Source organism: Medicago sativa, chromosome 7 (assembly GCF_051527215.1).
Source record: "Medicago sativa cultivar Bolivia chromosome 7, Bolivia_mono, whole genome shotgun sequence".
Taxonomy (NCBI): Eukaryota; Viridiplantae; Streptophyta; class Magnoliopsida; order Fabales; family Fabaceae; genus Medicago; species Medicago sativa.
Window position 1 is genome coordinate 84,932,153 of NC_140755.1, and position 17,071 is coordinate 84,949,223.

General features: G+C 33.4%; 2 protein-coding genes across 4 annotated transcripts; both read left to right on the forward strand.

The window, feature by feature from the left end:
- The first annotated feature begins 376 nt into the window (after positions 1-376).
- On the forward strand, positions 377-10,075 carry LOC146909527 (proteasome subunit beta type-3-A). Of its 3 annotated transcripts, none has more exons than XM_085723997.1 (8): positions 377-790; positions 1,559-1,678; positions 4,121-4,282; positions 4,364-4,471; positions 5,410-5,499; positions 8,115-8,199; positions 9,173-9,267; positions 9,551-10,075. In XM_085723997.1, exons 1-8 carry the CDS (start codon positions 555-557, stop codon positions 9,597-9,599), a joined length of 945 nt encoding a protein of 314 aa, XP_085580123.1. In that variant the 5' UTR covers positions 377-554; the 3' UTR covers positions 9,600-10,075. The 3 variants fall into 3 exon arrangements, with proteins under 3 accessions (XP_085580123.1, XP_085580124.1, XP_085580122.1); XM_085723998.1 differs by having other exon boundaries at positions 4,129-4,282; XM_085723996.1 differs by having other exon boundaries at positions 377-687.
- A 1,982-nt stretch (positions 10,076-12,057) lies between these two features.
- LOC146909528 (E3 ubiquitin-protein ligase At4g11680-like) lies at positions 12,058-15,284 on the forward strand. Its single transcript, XM_085724001.1, has 4 exons — positions 12,058-12,445; positions 13,222-13,341; positions 14,327-14,621; positions 14,827-15,284. The coding sequence occupies exons 1-4, from the start codon at positions 12,105-12,107 to the stop codon at positions 14,986-14,988; spliced, it is 918 nt and encodes a 305-aa protein (XP_085580127.1). The 5' UTR covers positions 12,058-12,104; the 3' UTR covers positions 14,989-15,284.
- The last annotated feature ends 1,787 nt before the right edge of the window (positions 15,285-17,071 follow it).

Here is a 17,071-nt window from a genome sequence, read left to right on the forward strand (position 1 = left end):
GGGGGCCAAAATCGCAACTTTGGGAAAGTTAGGAGACTAAAACTCGCTATTAAGTCTTTTATTTATCTATCTATTATTTCTAAAGAGAAATGATATTTGTACAACTACTTTTTAACAACTATTTCTCTCATACTCATATGTTTTTTTTATTCTCCCTCTTTTTCTCTCTCTATTGTTTTTGTACAACAAAAATAAAGAAAAACCTGGTTGTCTCAAAAGTTGTACAAAATTGGTTGTATAGATATCACTCATCATTTCTAATCACATGTTTTTTTATTTACCATTTTTCTCTTTCTATTGTTTTTGTCCAACAAAAATAAAGAAAAAGTGGTTGTGTCAAAGGTTGTATAAAATTGATTGTACAGATATATCACTCATCATTTCTAAGACCAAAATCCAAAACCTCGTTTCTGTCTTAATTCTCTCTCTCTCAAAAAAAAAAAAAAATCACAGCATGGAAGAAAGACAACAACCTGAACAAGAACAACAACAACGCCAGGTCATCACTGTCGGAACTCACAACCCTCTCCTCGGCATGCTCCGATCGGAGAACGATGATGACGACGGAGCATGCGTCTATTCAAGGGCGGTGTTGGTGGTCGACATGGTCTGGAACCTCGCTTTTGTGGTGGTTGCCGCCGCCATCATCCTCTCCACTTTCTCCGAGCGTCCTTCCACTCCTCTCAGGTTATGGCTCTGTGGCTATGCCTTCGAGTCTTCTTCATGTCGCTTTTGTTTTCTCTGAATTTCGTGTCACTACTCGTGATTCCTTCTCTCACACTCCTTACAGGTCTTTCTCTCTCTTCTTTCTTTTTCTTCATTTCTTAATTGGGTTTGTTTAATATACTGAAATTTTTATTTTTCATTTTTAAAAAATTAAGTATGATTTTGGGTTATGTGATGTTTTTGGTGATTATACATTTGATTGTTGAAAATTGAAATGATGGTTTAATTATGAAATTAGGGATATACTAGATTTTAATGAATTGTAATCATTATTATACATTATTGATTAATAATTAGTATTAGTATAGTATAATAGTATTTGCTCCTATTTCAATTTTTCATTATTGGACACAATTATTTGTTAGAAGGTTGAACTGAGCTATGAAATAGTGACACCGACGCTGGACACGATACTGCAATCATCGTTGATATGAATAATAATTTAAGAAAGAATAATGTTGGTAACACACACTCTTCTATTGTTGAAATTCATGTGGTCCCATGGAAATTTGGCGGGACTCGTGAATTTCAACTAACAGGAGAGAAGTACTCCTCTTTAAGAAAATATATCAGTGATTTGATGTAAGTGATTGAGTGGTGAACTGAGTGTTTTATGACTAGAGAAATGTGGAGATACATGACACCTCCACACTTATTTTTTGTTCTTTTCATGTGTTGAGGTTTGAGTGATCTATGTTCAGGGTGTCGTACTTTATATGAGATGAATGGTGGTTTTCTAGTGTATGACTGTGGTTTTGTTGATAGAATTCTATGTTGGTGGATTATTGAGCCCTGGTTTCACTATAGTCTTTTATTGTTTTATTGTTTTCAGCATTGCGAAAAAGTTAGAGCCTATGAACACATTGGCATCATCTGTTTGGTGGGTTTTTGGATTTTATTGGATTGTTGTCGGTGGCCAACCACTTCTCGAAGATTCTCCTCGTCTCTACTGGTAAGATAAGAATCTTAGTTTGGATATGTATGTATTTTTTCTTGTCATTTCTTTGGGGAATGGTTGGGTGGATAATTAATGTTGTCATGAATGCCAATAAAGAGTAGTCAAAGTAGTATAGATTTATGATACTGATTAACCTTCTTTGTTTTGATGTGAGACAATTGCTTAAAAAAGATGCGAATTTTAACTACTCCAGAGAGTATATTATACTAAAAACGTTAAAATAGGGATAATTGTAGAATGTTATGCCATTGTTTTGATCTCATATCAAAGGAGAATGGAAATGAAGAAAAACTAGCCGTTGTTGATGTGTTACTTTGACAAGCTCTGATTCAGGTTCGACCCTTCCCCAAACATTGCCTTGATGGAAGCTTGAGAGCACTGTGATGTCCTTTTTTGTTTCATTACGAAGGATAACTTAGTAACTAGAATGCTCTTAGTTTCTGTTCTGTCCTCAATTTCTTTCAATTGTTGTGCCGGAATTGAGATGAAGGAAGCTGTGCAAGTTCCTCTTTTTCTTCAAGAAATTGTAATCATTTCTCAATTCTCACAAGATGGACACATAATTTACACCTGTCTTGCTGTTGAATGGTTTGATCCTTGGTAGGAAAGTTCTGTTGGAAAGTGATCATATTTCTTTTTCGAGTTGAATTTTTGAAGTAGGCTCCGGTGCTGTGACTATTTCCAACTATACCTGTCCAGATACTTAAGCTTGGCTTGATTTTATATGAATTTGACCGCTTGTTGAATGTTAAGCCTGGTTATTCAGAGTCTGAATTTCAGACCACGGCTCTGTCAAAAGGCTGTGCTCAACCCATAATAGATATTATTATGACCCTTGTATATATTATTTAAGGGAAATGTTAACTTGTGCCCTTAGAGCACATGTTAAGATACCAAAGATAGTCCTCGCGAGCTTAGCTCGGTTGGTCGGGACAATGCATAATATATATGCAAGGTCCGGGGTTCAAACCCCGACCACCACAAAAAAAAAAAAATAGAATTTTTGCATTGGAAATTGCACCAATTTATTATTCAAAAGATTGAAATTTGATTTTTCTCAATAATAGTTTCTTTTTTTTAGATATCTTAATATGTGCCCTTAGGACACAAGTTAGCATGACCCATTATTTAATATCCATATCATATTATTTAATATCCATATCAACCGAGTTAAACTTACATAGACTCTTATAGACTAATTTTTACTTTATTTTTTGTCAAATAGTGTAATAACAATAAATAAGGTGTTCGAGGTTTGAACTTCGCCTCAATATAAATAATGTACGGATGATGTGGTTTTTTTTAAGGGTTATTTATGTTTGTGGTCCTCATAAATATACTAAATTTTTGTTTTAGTCCCTCTAAAATTTTACTTCAACTTTTAGTCCCTATAAAATTTTTAATCACTACTTTTGGTCCCTATTTTTAAGTTAATTTTTGTATTTTTTTTAATGAAATTATGCAGAAATCTATAGAATATTGTAAAAAATCATTCCCCAAAAAAATTAGAATTTTTCAATAAAACACAAATTTAATATGAATTTTTAACCGTCAAAAATAGAAAAATTCATATTAAATTCATGTTTTGTTAAAAAATTCTAATTTTTTTAGGATAGATTCTTATAATATTATGAATTTTGTCGAAAAAAATTTATTCAATAATATGAGTTTTACATATGAGTTTACTTTAAAGGAGGGATCAAAAGTGAAGATGAGTCATTTTTGTGGGACTAAAAGTTGAAGAAATTTTTTAGAGGGACTAAAACAAAAAATTGACATATTCATAGGGACAAAAACATATTTAACCATTTTTTCAATTATTATTATTTTATTTAATGAAATTATGCAGAAATCTGTAGAATATTGTAAAAAAAAATTCCCCAAAAAAATTAGAATTTTTCAATAAAACACAAATTTAATATGAATTTTTAACCGTCAAAAATAGAAAAATTCATATTAAATTCATGTTTTGTTAAAAAATTCTAATTTTTTTGGAGAGATTCTTATAATAAATTCTAATTTTTTTTGGAGAGATTCTTATAATATTATGAATTTTGTCAGAAAAATTTTATTCAATAATATGAGTTTTACATATGAGTTTACTTTAAAGGAGGGATCAAAAGTGAAGATGAGTCATTTTTGTGGGACTAAAAGTTGAAGAAATTTTTTAGAGGGACTAAAACAAAAAATTGACATATTCATAGGGACAAAAACATATTTAACCATTTTTTTAATTATTATTATTTTATTATAACTGGTGGCTTATTCCCAAAGAAAAGAATAGTTTTTTTTTGTTTAATATAAAATAAGAAAGCTGAGTTTCTATCATTTTTGTTTGCAAACACAAATCGCATTGAAAATTAGGGTTTATAATTTACAGTATCATTCTCTTCTGTGTGTTATTGCGATCTAACAAACTATGTTGTACAACGGAAGTGCCACAGTAGCCATGGTTGGCAAGGATTGCTTCGCCATTGCCAGCGATCGAAGACTCGGTGTTCAGCTTCAAACCATAGCTACCGATTTCCAAAGAATTTCCAAAATTCATGATAAACTCTTCATCGGTCTTTCTGGACTCGCCACCGATTCTCAAACACTGTAACTAACTTTCACTTTTTCTTTTTGTTTTCTGAATCGTTTTTTTGTGATTTTTGATAATTTTTTTTGTTGTGATTGAAGGTATCAGTGTCTTGTGTTTCGGCACAAACTGTATCAGCTTCGTGAAGAACGTGATATGAAACCGGAGACTTTTGCTAGTTTGGTGTCTGCTATGCAATACGAGAAAAGGTATTGTCATTTTCTGATTTAGATCTGGATTTTGTTTTGTGATGTGAATTGAATGATTTGGTTGAATTAGGGAAATTTATGTGATGATTTGTAAATATTTTAGATGTAGTATGATTAGGTTAAATTTATGAGTGATAATAATAATCTGTTAAAAAAAGTGGCTCTATTTGTATTTCGACTTTTTAATGTGTGACACAACCCTGATAGAACTTGGTGTGATGCTGACGACAATTTTCATTGTATATTAGTGGTGGAAGTAAAGGGATTGGGTTGTTAGTTAGGGAAAGGGATTGGATTGTTAGTTAGGTTGCAAAGTGCATGGTTGCAACCACAATATAGAGGTTTTGGACGCCTCTGCAACCAAGTTGCGATTTTAATTGCGGCTGTATCTGCAATTTTAGACAATATTAAGAATCGCTGCGTAACTGTGAGAGTAACCTCATTTTTAAATCTTGGCGAAGTGTATCAGGGTAGTATATGGTAGGCTGGTTAGAACAGAACAAAGCTCGTATGTTTGATTCATATTAAGAGTAAAACAGAACTAGACATAAGGCAGAAAAATAGTACATTTTGGTTCATTTAAGAAGGTGGAATGGAAGAGAGCAGAACAGGCTTTATAGACCGTTTCTTATTTTGTCTTGCTTTCTGCCAAATGCTATCTATCTAAATTACAACAACTGTGTAGTGTATCGGCATTGGCGCTTTTGAGGACTGGGAGATAGTCGTTTTAATTGATCATAATGAATTTTCTATCTGTTTTGCTGATGCATTTAGACCAATAACTTGTTGAAATTTTAACACTCTGAAATTCTATGTTTCTTCCTTTTGGTTGTTTTCATACCTGATTACATCATAACAATTTCCAATAAACTATAAGATTGTATACATTTTTTATGTTTACAAACTTTAAAAACAAACTGCTTTCTTTTTCTTTTTAGGTTCGGTCCATACTTTTGCCAGCCTGTAATTGCTGGATTAGGGGATGATGACAAACCATTCATTTGCACAATGGACGCGATTGGAGCAAAGTAAGTTGAATTGTTCTACTGTTCATATATTATCTTGGAGTGGGAGGTTTGCTTGGCTTAAAGTTATAAATGTTTGTAATGCGTAGTATAAATTTATATTGCTAATTGCTAATTTTAGTAAAAAGCATGCTTCTTATACATATGGCTGGGCTGTATTTTATATCACATTATGCATTTGTTTGGGAGGTCTGTGGCAATCATCATCTTTACTAGTTCCAGACTTCCAGCTATTCCAGTTACTTGAAAATTAGATGTGGTGTGTTTCAGAAATGTTTTGATCTTGAATTTTAATAGTGTAGAAGTTGGTGATTTCTATTATGTGCTAGAAAGCAAGTAAGAAAATTGAACGAATAATGAATAAAAAGTTAGAGCATGTTAGAGCGTCAGAAACAACATAGGTTTCTTTGATAACAAATTTAAGCACTGGATCATATTTATGATTTGTGAAACTGGAAGCTAATAAGTTTTATGTGTCTATGTTGGTGAATTTTGTTGGAGCAGAAGCTCTGATATGATTAAAAAAATTCCTTTGCCACAACACTTTATTTGATATAAGATTAGTCATATTACTTGTATTTTTGTGTATAGCATGTTGCCTTTACACTTAGGTTTCGCTGACAGATACGATAATGGGTAGCACTTGTTTTCCAACCCCACTATTACTGTACTTCGAATAGTTGTGGGGCACTGTGTACTCAAAGTCACAGCCTGTGGGTGGCAAACATATCGGGTTGTCAAGCCATTTCTCACCTCAATCGCCTAAACTAAATAGGAAGAGGTGTACTTCACAAAAAGGGGGCAATGACTTTGCTCCTGACCATGATATCCCTCATGACACTTTATTGGCGCTTTGTTACCAGTGGCCGCTTCTAGGGCCTTTTCCCAATACGCAGAGCCTCAACGATGAAGGGCAGCTTTGCTTCATTGATTTTCTTCGTTATCTTTGTTTTTCTTCTTTTGCTTAGGAGATGGGTGGTTTGTTATCCTTCTTTGCACAAATTTTTCCGTTTCATTTAATGATTTTGTTCTTCTATTAAAAAAAGAAATAATGGTATTATACATAGAAATCACATGCCGTTTGAGATGTGTAGTTTATAAAAATCTGCTTGTCATTCTTGATCGGGCAAACTTTGATGTCCAAGCTGTTATTGAGATAGCACCATGGTAGACAAACTCTCGATCTGGACCGTAGAATCGTACGGTTCCACGATCTTGCCTGACCTCTTCGTGCTCATAGGTGGCCGGAATCGGAAAATGGTAAGAACGGCTTGGATCGCCGCGCAAAGTCGTGGACGCGGTGGTAACGTAGATCCAGCCGAGTTAGGTTGGAAACCCAGAAAACCGGGTTCGCGGGTCGTTTCGTGACCAGATTAGTGCTTCATTTTCCAAAAATACAGATATACCGGGTCGGGTTCGTGACCCGGTTCGCAAAAACGAATTTTCCCAATCACAAAGTCAAAAAAAAACGTTTTTCACCCTTCTTAATCTCTTAAACCGTTTCAAATCCTATCATTAAACCCATTGATTATTGAATATCTTCCCAATAATAATTAGGGAAATTTTTCAATAAACCCATGAATCATGGAACCTTACCAATGCAATTCCATATTCATAGCACTCAACTTCCTCTCTTACGTACCTTATTTAATCAGTCTTCTACCAATTACTTCTGCAGACAACAATCCTTCATTCTTACTTTCAAAAAAATAAAAAAAAATCCTTCATTATTAGCCTCTATTTTATATTCAACCCTTTTCTTGTTCTGTTCTACCATACCAAGTACCAATTACCAATTATCTTAATTAACCGTTAAGATAATTATGATTAAGTTTTAATGTTGTTATGGAGTTGTATGAGTACTGTTTTTAAGTGTTTTTTTTTCTTTTTCTATTAATGAATTTGAGTTTTATTTAAAGTTTTTTTTCTATCAAATTATGTTGCTTCATATGAGTATGTATGAATTTATATGCAATATATATGAATTTTTAAATTTGGTAGGATCTTACGATCCGTGTTACGATCCCCCGATTCACGATCTCATGGGTCCTTCCCGATCTTACTTAGGATCTCGAGTTTGTCTACCATGGATAGCACTCACGCTGAAATATACTCCTACAATAAGCTCTGAAAAATAATGCTTTTAACAGTTTACACTATGTTTTTTTTTTAAGATGCCATATTTAGCTTTTGCTAAAGCTCTGAAACAAATTTTTTGATAAGTTACTACGATAATCTGTAAATATGCTTTGTGCATCATCATCCAATAATAACCAGGCAAGAAAAAAAAATTGACCCCCCCCCCCCCCCCCCCCCCCCCCCCCCCCCTCACACACACACACACACACGCATTTATACCTCATGTTAATCCTTTGATCTGAAAATATTTGGGATTGTATGTTGTTTTGAAAGTTCCTTTTATGCAAAATATTATTCCCCTCAAGCCACCGTAAAACACCGCGATGCCACCATCCTTAACAAATTGGACATTGTGGTTGTCAATCTGCCACCGCAGCCTACCATGGCGCCGATATTTGACAACACTAATCTGAATGTTATATTTCATGTATATAAGCTGCATTTATGAGATTCTAACTTTTTATTTTTTGTATATACAGGGAACTTGCAAAAGACTTTGTTGTTGCTGGAACTGCGTCCGAGTCTCTGTATGGTGCTTGTGAATCGATGTTTAAGCCTGACATGGTTTGTCCCAAAGTTTAACTTTGTTTTGTCTTTTACTTCAACTTTTCTGTGATTTTTTGCGTATTAGTGCAGTCATGTTTGTTTTTCACTTGTTTTAGTAGTGTTTTAATAACAAGAAAGCATATATCTATACAGACATGCCTATAACGCTAAATGCTTCTTAAATTATCCACGTATAACAAATCTGTCTACACGCTTGGTATCTGTGGGTGAAGGCATCAAGCCTTCATCATGAGGTGGTTTCCATGAAATTGGAGATTCAGGATTGTATCTTCATTTTATGGTTTTGAAGGGGTTCCACCACATTGAAAATTGTTGAGGGAAAGGCGCTTGGTATGGACCTGCACTCCATGGTGCTGGTTTAATTTCCAGCCCAAGATTTCTAAATAGAAGACATGTAATTCTGCTTTTACTGTTCGGGATTGGACACAAGCTGGCTCCAAGCATGAGGATTTGATGCAGGTTTGGGGGGATATTTCTTAAAGAGGAAGAGCACACTTCGATCCGGGGCATATCTCAGTGGGTAACTACAAAGCTCAACCACTAAGGATCAGCAGGTGCTGAGTTCTGCCCTATTTCATTTGAGCAGTTTAAGATAGAGTTTGAGCTACATTCTAGGGCCACATGCAAGTTCTATAGGTGGATCGATGATTGTACTGCTGGGCAAAAGCAACAAGCAGAAAAGATCAGGGTTAATTCAAAATAGTTATCGGGTTACAAAAATGTAACAGTAGTGTGCAATGTCCGATTTCAGAGTGGAAGTGAGACCTTCTTTAGTGTAAAGGGAATCTGAGATTCAAATAGAGGAAGCCATTAGCCATTTGACAATTTTGCGATTGTTTCTTCAGCAACAAAGTTTTGCACTATTTCATACCCCATGATTTAGCTTAGCTTGATAGATTTTCTTATCATCGTTTCTCCATGTTTGCCAAAAGGGCATCTTATGATTTTTGTGCTTGGTTTCATAATACAGGAAGCTGAGGAACTGTTTGAGACCATCTCCCAAGCACTGTTATCATCTGTAGATCGTGACTGTCTTAGTGGCTGGGGTGGACATGTCTATGTTGTGTAAGTTCATAAATTATCTTCTTCTTTGGTTGTTTGTTATTGGGGATTCTACTTATTGAATTGTCATAAGTTTTTCTTTTCATGTATTAGTCAATATGTGTTCACTTTTTATGCACTAGTTCATCTTACAAGCCACTAGGTTGGACAAACGACTTTTGCCTTAGCATGCGGAAAATCATTTTGACAAAACTTCATGATGAAAACAAATTTTGTTTTGTAAAATGTGTTAAACCTAAACTTTTATCATAGTGGCTTATTGGTCCTCAAATTTTGTTTGGTGCAGCACTCCAACAGAAGTAAAGGAAAGGATTTTGAAGGGAAGAATGGATTAAGTTTTAAGCCATCTGATCAACTACTTAAAGTTCACTATGTTTTCTGTTTAATTCTGAGCTGAATGGCGAATATGTACCATCCGTTGTTAATGGGTACCTTTGTTATTGTGAACTTCAATTAAATGTATCTGGAAAATTATTTACAAACGAGTTCAGTTGTTCTATATAGAATTTTCAGTGAAAGTAGACTTTGGAACCGTGTATGCTGTGGAATTAAATTATATGTATTGGAATGTTTTTCCTTCAAAAAAAAATGTATTGGAATGTTTTTAGGATAGACTGACATGCAAGACACATATCGTTCACTGAAATTGTTTGTCCCCGAAATTCATCGTTTTTTCCCTTAAGATGTTATTCACATGTGAGTAATTAAGTAGCTTTGTTGATTGAGGGAGGAATGCAGGGTTTGGAGCGATAAGAAGGTTGTTATTTCAATTTGGCTTAAATGCAACTTTAGTCTTTCTATTTCTTAAAAACCGAAGTTTTAGTATCTTTATTTAAAAATCAGATTTTTTTTTTCTTCCTCCACCCTACTTTAGGGTCAATTTAATGTTGTGTCAGTGCTTCGGTGAACAAATTTAATTTACATTTACTAGTTTATAAAATATTTAAATAATAATTATTATTATAATTATATCAGGTATAGCAATTATAGAATTAGAATATTAATTCCTCAATCAAATTCCTACAAACTTGGGTTTTGTTTTTTTATATCAACAGTGTATCTCTGCACGAATTCTAGGCTAACACGCATTCCATGACAGTATAGTAAAAAAATTAACTTATTTGTTGTTCATCAATCATTCCTAAAAAACACATTACTGTATTTAACAACCTACTCCTAATTACCGTGTAAAATAACAAAGGCATTAAGCTTTGATGAAATTTGAATGAGAAGTTGTTGAAAAGGTTTGATGAAAATTGAATGACGATGTTGAAAAAGGAAAGTAAATGGTGAAAGTCAACAAGTGTAGCTAGTCTCTGACGCCGCACTAGCTAGTAGTGAGCTGACCAGTCTTAATTCGATTCATCACAACAAATGATTACCTCTCACTCACTCTTATACTCCAAATTCAATTTCAATCAAAACCATCTTATGAAAAAATGCATCAAGTGTCATGCCAAAGAAACCGTTTAAGAAATCCATAAAATAAAATAAAAAAGTGCTGTAAACCAGAACTTCTGATTAGATGGAAAAAAGCATTTTTCATCCCATCCATCCAAATGTTTTTGGTACTCCCTCGTCCTATAATAATTGAGTTTATTTGCGAAAATAAAAATGTCCCTAAAATAACCGAAAGTCATTTCACTTTTCAATACAATGTTAATTGTACTTTTTTCCCTTTATAACTCTAATTAATATTACTTTCATCATTTTCAATTCAATATATTTCACTTTACATTTATGACAAGGAAGAATGTACCAAGACATAACAAGTGCACTTAAAACAATTTCTCTCTCTTTCATTTATACATTTTTTTTAATACGTGTGAAATGAGCTTTTGGCTTGGTTAATCCGGGACGGAGGGAGTATTATTTACTTATTGATTTTATTATTAGTTTTTTTTAGAGATACTTAAGAATATACTCTCTTCGTTTCATAATATGGTAGCCTTTTGTAATAAAATATTGTTTCATAATATTGTCTCAATATTAATTACTTTTTTTAATTATAATTCTAATTAATACTCCCTCCGTTCCCGTATGTAAGCACCATTTGTCTCTAATAAAAAATGCTTAGATACGGGGACGGAGGGAGTATTACTTTCATCATTTCCAATTCAATTATTCTATTTTGCATTTATAATAATGGTGAATACACCAATACTTAACAAGCATTTGAAATATATTTCTCTCTTCTTCACTTTTACATTTTTCTTAATATATGTGAAATGAACAAATAACTCACTTAATTTGAGACGGAGGAAGCATACAAGGATTGAGGCTTAAACTAAAAATTCATCTTAAAATTCTACACGGTGAATTTTTAATCATTAGATTACTTGACAAGAAAAAAACTCAAAACTACCAATAAAAAATTTGTCCAAAACAAAACTATGTATGAGATATTTTATTATATTAGAAAACAAAGATAGTAGTATATGCATAACATACTACTAGTATTAATTAGTCAAAAATCATTATTAATACTACTAACATAAGTTAATTTTTTTTACCAAAAAAAAAAACATAAGTTAATTTTCTCACTTTACCTTTTTTTCTTTTGACTAAGTAATAATTAAATTTATTTTAGGTTATTTATTAATAAAAAAATAAATTTTGGGTAAGCCAATCCTATTAGTATACCTCCACTCCACCAATATCACCCTACCACCCTCCCCTTTCATCGCCACCACTCTACTAACTCATATTACCATTTTATTCTAATTTTCTTTTATTTATTTATTTATCCATCTATCTATCTATTATTTCTAAAACACCAAAAACCAAAACCTCGTTTCTGTCTTAATTCTCTCTCTCTCTCTAAAAAAAAACATCACAGCATGGAAGAAAGACAGCAACCTGAACAAGAACAGCAACAACAACGCCAGGTCATCACTGTCGGAACTCACAACCCTCTCCTCCGCATGTCTCGATCGGAGAACGATGAAGACGACGGAGCATGCGTCTATTCAAGGGCGGTATTGGTGGTCGACATGGTCTGGAACCTCGCTTTTGTGGTGGTTGCCGCCGCCGTCATCCTCTCCACTTTCTCCGAGCGTCCTTCCACTCCTCTCAGGTTATGGCTCTGTGGCTATGCCTTCGAGTGTCTTCTTCATGTCGCTTTTGTTTTCTCTGAATTTCGTCTCACTACTCGTGATTCCTTCTCTCATACTCCTTACAGGTTTATCTCTCTTCTTCTTCTTTTTCTTCATTTCTTAATTGGGTTTGTTTAATTTACTCAAATTTTTATTTTTTATTGAAAAAAAAATTAGTATGATTTTGGGCTATGTGATGTTTTTGGTGATTAGACATTTAATTGTTGAAGTGATGGATCAATTATGAAATTAGGGATATACTAATTGTAATAATTATTATACATTATTTTCTTCAAAAAAATTATTATACATTATTGATGATTAATAATTAGTATTAGTATAATAGTATTTGCTCCTATTTCAATTTTTAACTATTGGGCACAATTATTTGTTAGAAGGGTTGAACTGAGCTATGAAGTAGTGACACTGACATGTCAATGCGAATAATAATTCAAGAAAGAATAATGTTGGCAACACACTTTCTCCTATCGGTTGAAATTCATGTGGTCCCATGTAAATTTGGTGGGACTCATGAATTTCAACTAACAATGAGAGAGTGTATTGGAACGTATGTCGCTTTGCTAGTACTCCTCTTTAAGTAAATATATCAGTGATTTGATGTAAGTGATTGAGTGGTGAACTGAGTGTTTTATGATTAGAGAAATGTGGAGATACTTGACACCTCCATGCTTGTTTTTTGTTCTTTTCATGTGTTGAGGTTTGAGTGATTTATGTTCCGGGTGTCGTACTTTATATGAGATGAATGGTGGTTTTCTAGTGTATGGCCGTGGTTTTGTTGATAGAATTCTATATTGGCGGATTATTGGGCCGTGGTTTCACTATAGTCTTTTATTGTTTTCAGCATTGCGAAAAAGTTAGAACCTATGAACACATTGGCATCATCTGTTTGGTGGGTTTTTGGATTTTATTGGATTGTTGTCGGTGGCCAACCACTTCTCGAAGATTCTCCTCGTCTCTACTGGTAAGATAAGAATCTTAGTTTGGATATGTATGTATTTTTTTTCTTGTCATTTCTTTGGGGAATGGTTGGGTGGATAATAAATGTTGTCATGAATGCCAATAAAGAGTAGTCAGAGTAGTATAGATTTATGATACTGATTAACCTTCTTTGTTTTGATGTAAGACAACTGCTTAAAAAGACGCGAATTTTAACTACTCCAGAGAGTATATTATACTAAAAACGTTAAAATAGGGATAATTGTAGAATGTTATGCCATTGTTTTGATCTCATATCAAAGGAGAATGGAAATGAAGAAAAACTAGCTGTTGTTGATGTGTTACTTTGACAAGCTCTGATTCAGGTTTGACCCTTCCTCAAACATTGCCTTGATGGAAGCTTAAGAGCACTGTGATGTCCTTTTTTTTGTTTCATTACGAAGGATAACTTAGTAACTAGAATGCTCTTAGTTTCTATTTTGTCCTTGATCTCTTTCAGTTGTTGTGCCGGAATTGAGATGAAGGAAGTTGTGCAAGTTCCTCTTTTTCTTCAAGAAATTGTAATCATTTCTCACAAGATGGACACATAATTTACATCTGTTTTGCTGTTAAATAGTTTGACCCTTGGTAGGAAAGTCCAGTTGGAAAGTGATCATATTTCTTTTTCGAGTTTAATTTTTGAAGTAGGCTCTGGTGCTGTGACTATTTCCATTAAGACCTGTCCAAATACTTAAGCTTGACCTGATTTTATATGAACTTGACCACTTGTTGAATGTTGAGCCTGGTACCATTCAGAGTCTGAATTTCAGGCTAAGGCTCTGTCAAAAGACTGTGCTCGCCTCAACCCAGAATAGATATTATTATTTGTTAGTATTTCACTAATTCATTACTCGTTTACGTCACCCTCTAGCATAAAATGCTCTTATTTGACAATTATTCACTCTTATGCTATCTATAGCGTTTATTGGATGTATCAAACACTTAATGATGTTTTTATCACATTCTTGCAGGTTAACCGTGGTCTTTCTAGCCTTTGACGTATTTTTTATTATCTTTTGTATTGGGATGGCATGTATAGTTTTCTTCGCTCTCTTCTGCATCATCCCAATAATAGCATTAGCTTATGCTTTAAGAATCAGAGAAGGTGCTTCGGAAGATGATATCAGCTCACTTCCTATGTATAGGTTTAGACAGTCAAATGTAATGGTTATGGTTGATGACAACAAGAAGCAACTTGCTAAAGCAAGAATTGGTTCATACAATCAAAGCCATATCAGTGAACTATCTCTTCATCCAGATGATTCTGTAAGTACAAACTGTGTCTTCTCTTGGCTCTCATTCCATTATTCTTTAGTTTTAATATCATTTTGTATGTATGGAAGAGGGTTGCATGCGAACTTGCTATGATCTGAAAAAATTGCTTCCTGTGATTCTTTGATGATTATCACGTAGTTGAGTTACATTATGAAACTACCGAAAGAGAGACTAACTACTTCTGATTATGCTGTAGGAATGCTGTATCTGCCTATGTCCATATGTTGATGGAACCGAACTTTACCGCCTTCCATGTACCCACCATTTTCATTGTGCATGCATCAGCCGTTGGCTTCGGACAAAAGCAACTTGTCCGCTCTGCAAATATAATATCCGAAGAGCTGATACATTGGTCTAATATTTCGTTGATAAAGACTAGATGGCACTCAAATGAAGTGTATCACTTGAAAGGGACATGAGAATAGAGGACCAAAACATTTGGTAATTTGCTGACTAGTGTTGAAATATAAGTAGAAAAGAAAAAAGAAATGTCCCACCCTTTCATCCTTGGATTTTAGTTTCTATAAAGGTAATTTAACTTTTGAATATTCTAAAGTTAGTTTATGATGGGGTATATGTATATATTGTAGGCCAGTCGTGAGGGCCTCCCCCTTAATTTGTATTATAAGGCAATTAAAGAAAAATTTCTGTACAGTAATGTTTCTTTTTTTAGCACTTTTTCCACCTCCACTCACATAAATTTGAGACTGTATGTATACCCGGAAAATAGGGGAATTGCAATGGGAAATGAAGACAAATGGAAAAATAGGTGTTTTTTGAAAAAGTTCACCGGTTCTTATCATAGTGAGAAAAATCCAAATTATTTGTTGAAAAGAGAAGATTTGAAAAAAATTTATATAAAGATGGGTATCTCTCATTTTACAAGTTAATTATGTAAAAAATATGTTAGATTCCATTCAAAATTTAAGATGTTATCACATTGGGTTATTCATCATGTTATCTACCCACGGTTTGAATTTATTTGAGTGTATAAGTGTATTACCTTGTGATTTGAATCGGTGAAAAATATAATCAATTTCATTTCTTATAGTTCTAGTACATGGATTACATAATGTAATCCCTTGGATTACTCTCACTCCCTTGTTATTAGACTCTTTAACTAATATACGAATCTTAAAAAAGTGATTAATTTAGCTAACAATAAATTTGTTGAGTGATTAATTTAGCTAACAATAAATTTGTTGCTTTGAAAAGAAACAATAAATTTGTTAACAGTGTAATTTTCTAAATTTCTTTTTATAATTACTGGCCCCATAATTTTACTGTCTTACTTATTGCACTCTTTCCACCAATCCAATCCTCACAAGAGAGAAAAAAATATTATATTTAAAACAAAGAGGTACTTTTGTATTTGTAAAAAAAAAAAAAAAAAAAAAAAGAACACTATAGCGGGATCAATTCAAAGAGTCTAATATAAAAAAGATAAAAGAAAAATTTAATATTTAACAAATGGACTAGTAGTTTGTAATTGGGGAAACATGTTTTCTTCTATTGACTTCTAGCATAGTAAAGTTAACCCAGAATACAATTTTCTTTAAATTGACTTAAAAAAAATTGAGCACACAAACATGGATTTTTCATATGTGATAAACATGATTCATACTGACCTCCAAGTCCATTATTCATGGATTTTGCTTTTCATATTTTACAGGGTTTTTATTTTTCATTGTTTCACACGTGCACATCGTAGAGAACATGTTCCCAAACATTAAAAACACTGCAAAATAAGGTCATAAAAATCAAAATACATTAAACCATGAATTCCAAACCAAATCCTTAATATTACGAACCAAGACTAGATGCCAGAACACAGTAATGGTAATGACAAATGTTGTGCTGCCAACAATCACAAAATCTTACCAAAATTCATGTTTATAGTATTGTATGTTTTACTAGTCACTTGCCCATTGGCAACAATATCAGAGATAAATTTCAAGATGGTGAATACTTCAAGTGAAATAATCACCAACAGAAAGGTGATTTTGCTTCAAATTGTGTAAATCTCGCTGAAGATCTGAAATGTGAAAGCAATCTGCATAAGCGAATCTTTCTTTTACATTTGTCCATGGCTTCGAAGCAAGATTTGTCACAATGCTTTGTGCGATAGAAAGTTGACAAAGTTCAAGATCCAAACAATAACTAACTTATTACAGAGCTCCCATGCTTCATAGCTGAGATCAAATCGACGACTTTGGTGTACTTCCGTTCCGTCAAGGAATCAAATCTTACTCTTCAAAATCACATTCTTCATAGATCTCACCCAAAAATGGTAATTATTGTCATTGACCGGTGGATTCACCAATGCAATTGCTAGATTCTCGTTTGGATGAATGTAATAGGGATTTTACGATAGATTGATAGGGGTGGGAGCTGCTGGAATCTGAACAGGAATTTGATTGTTGTGAGGCATGATGAGTAGC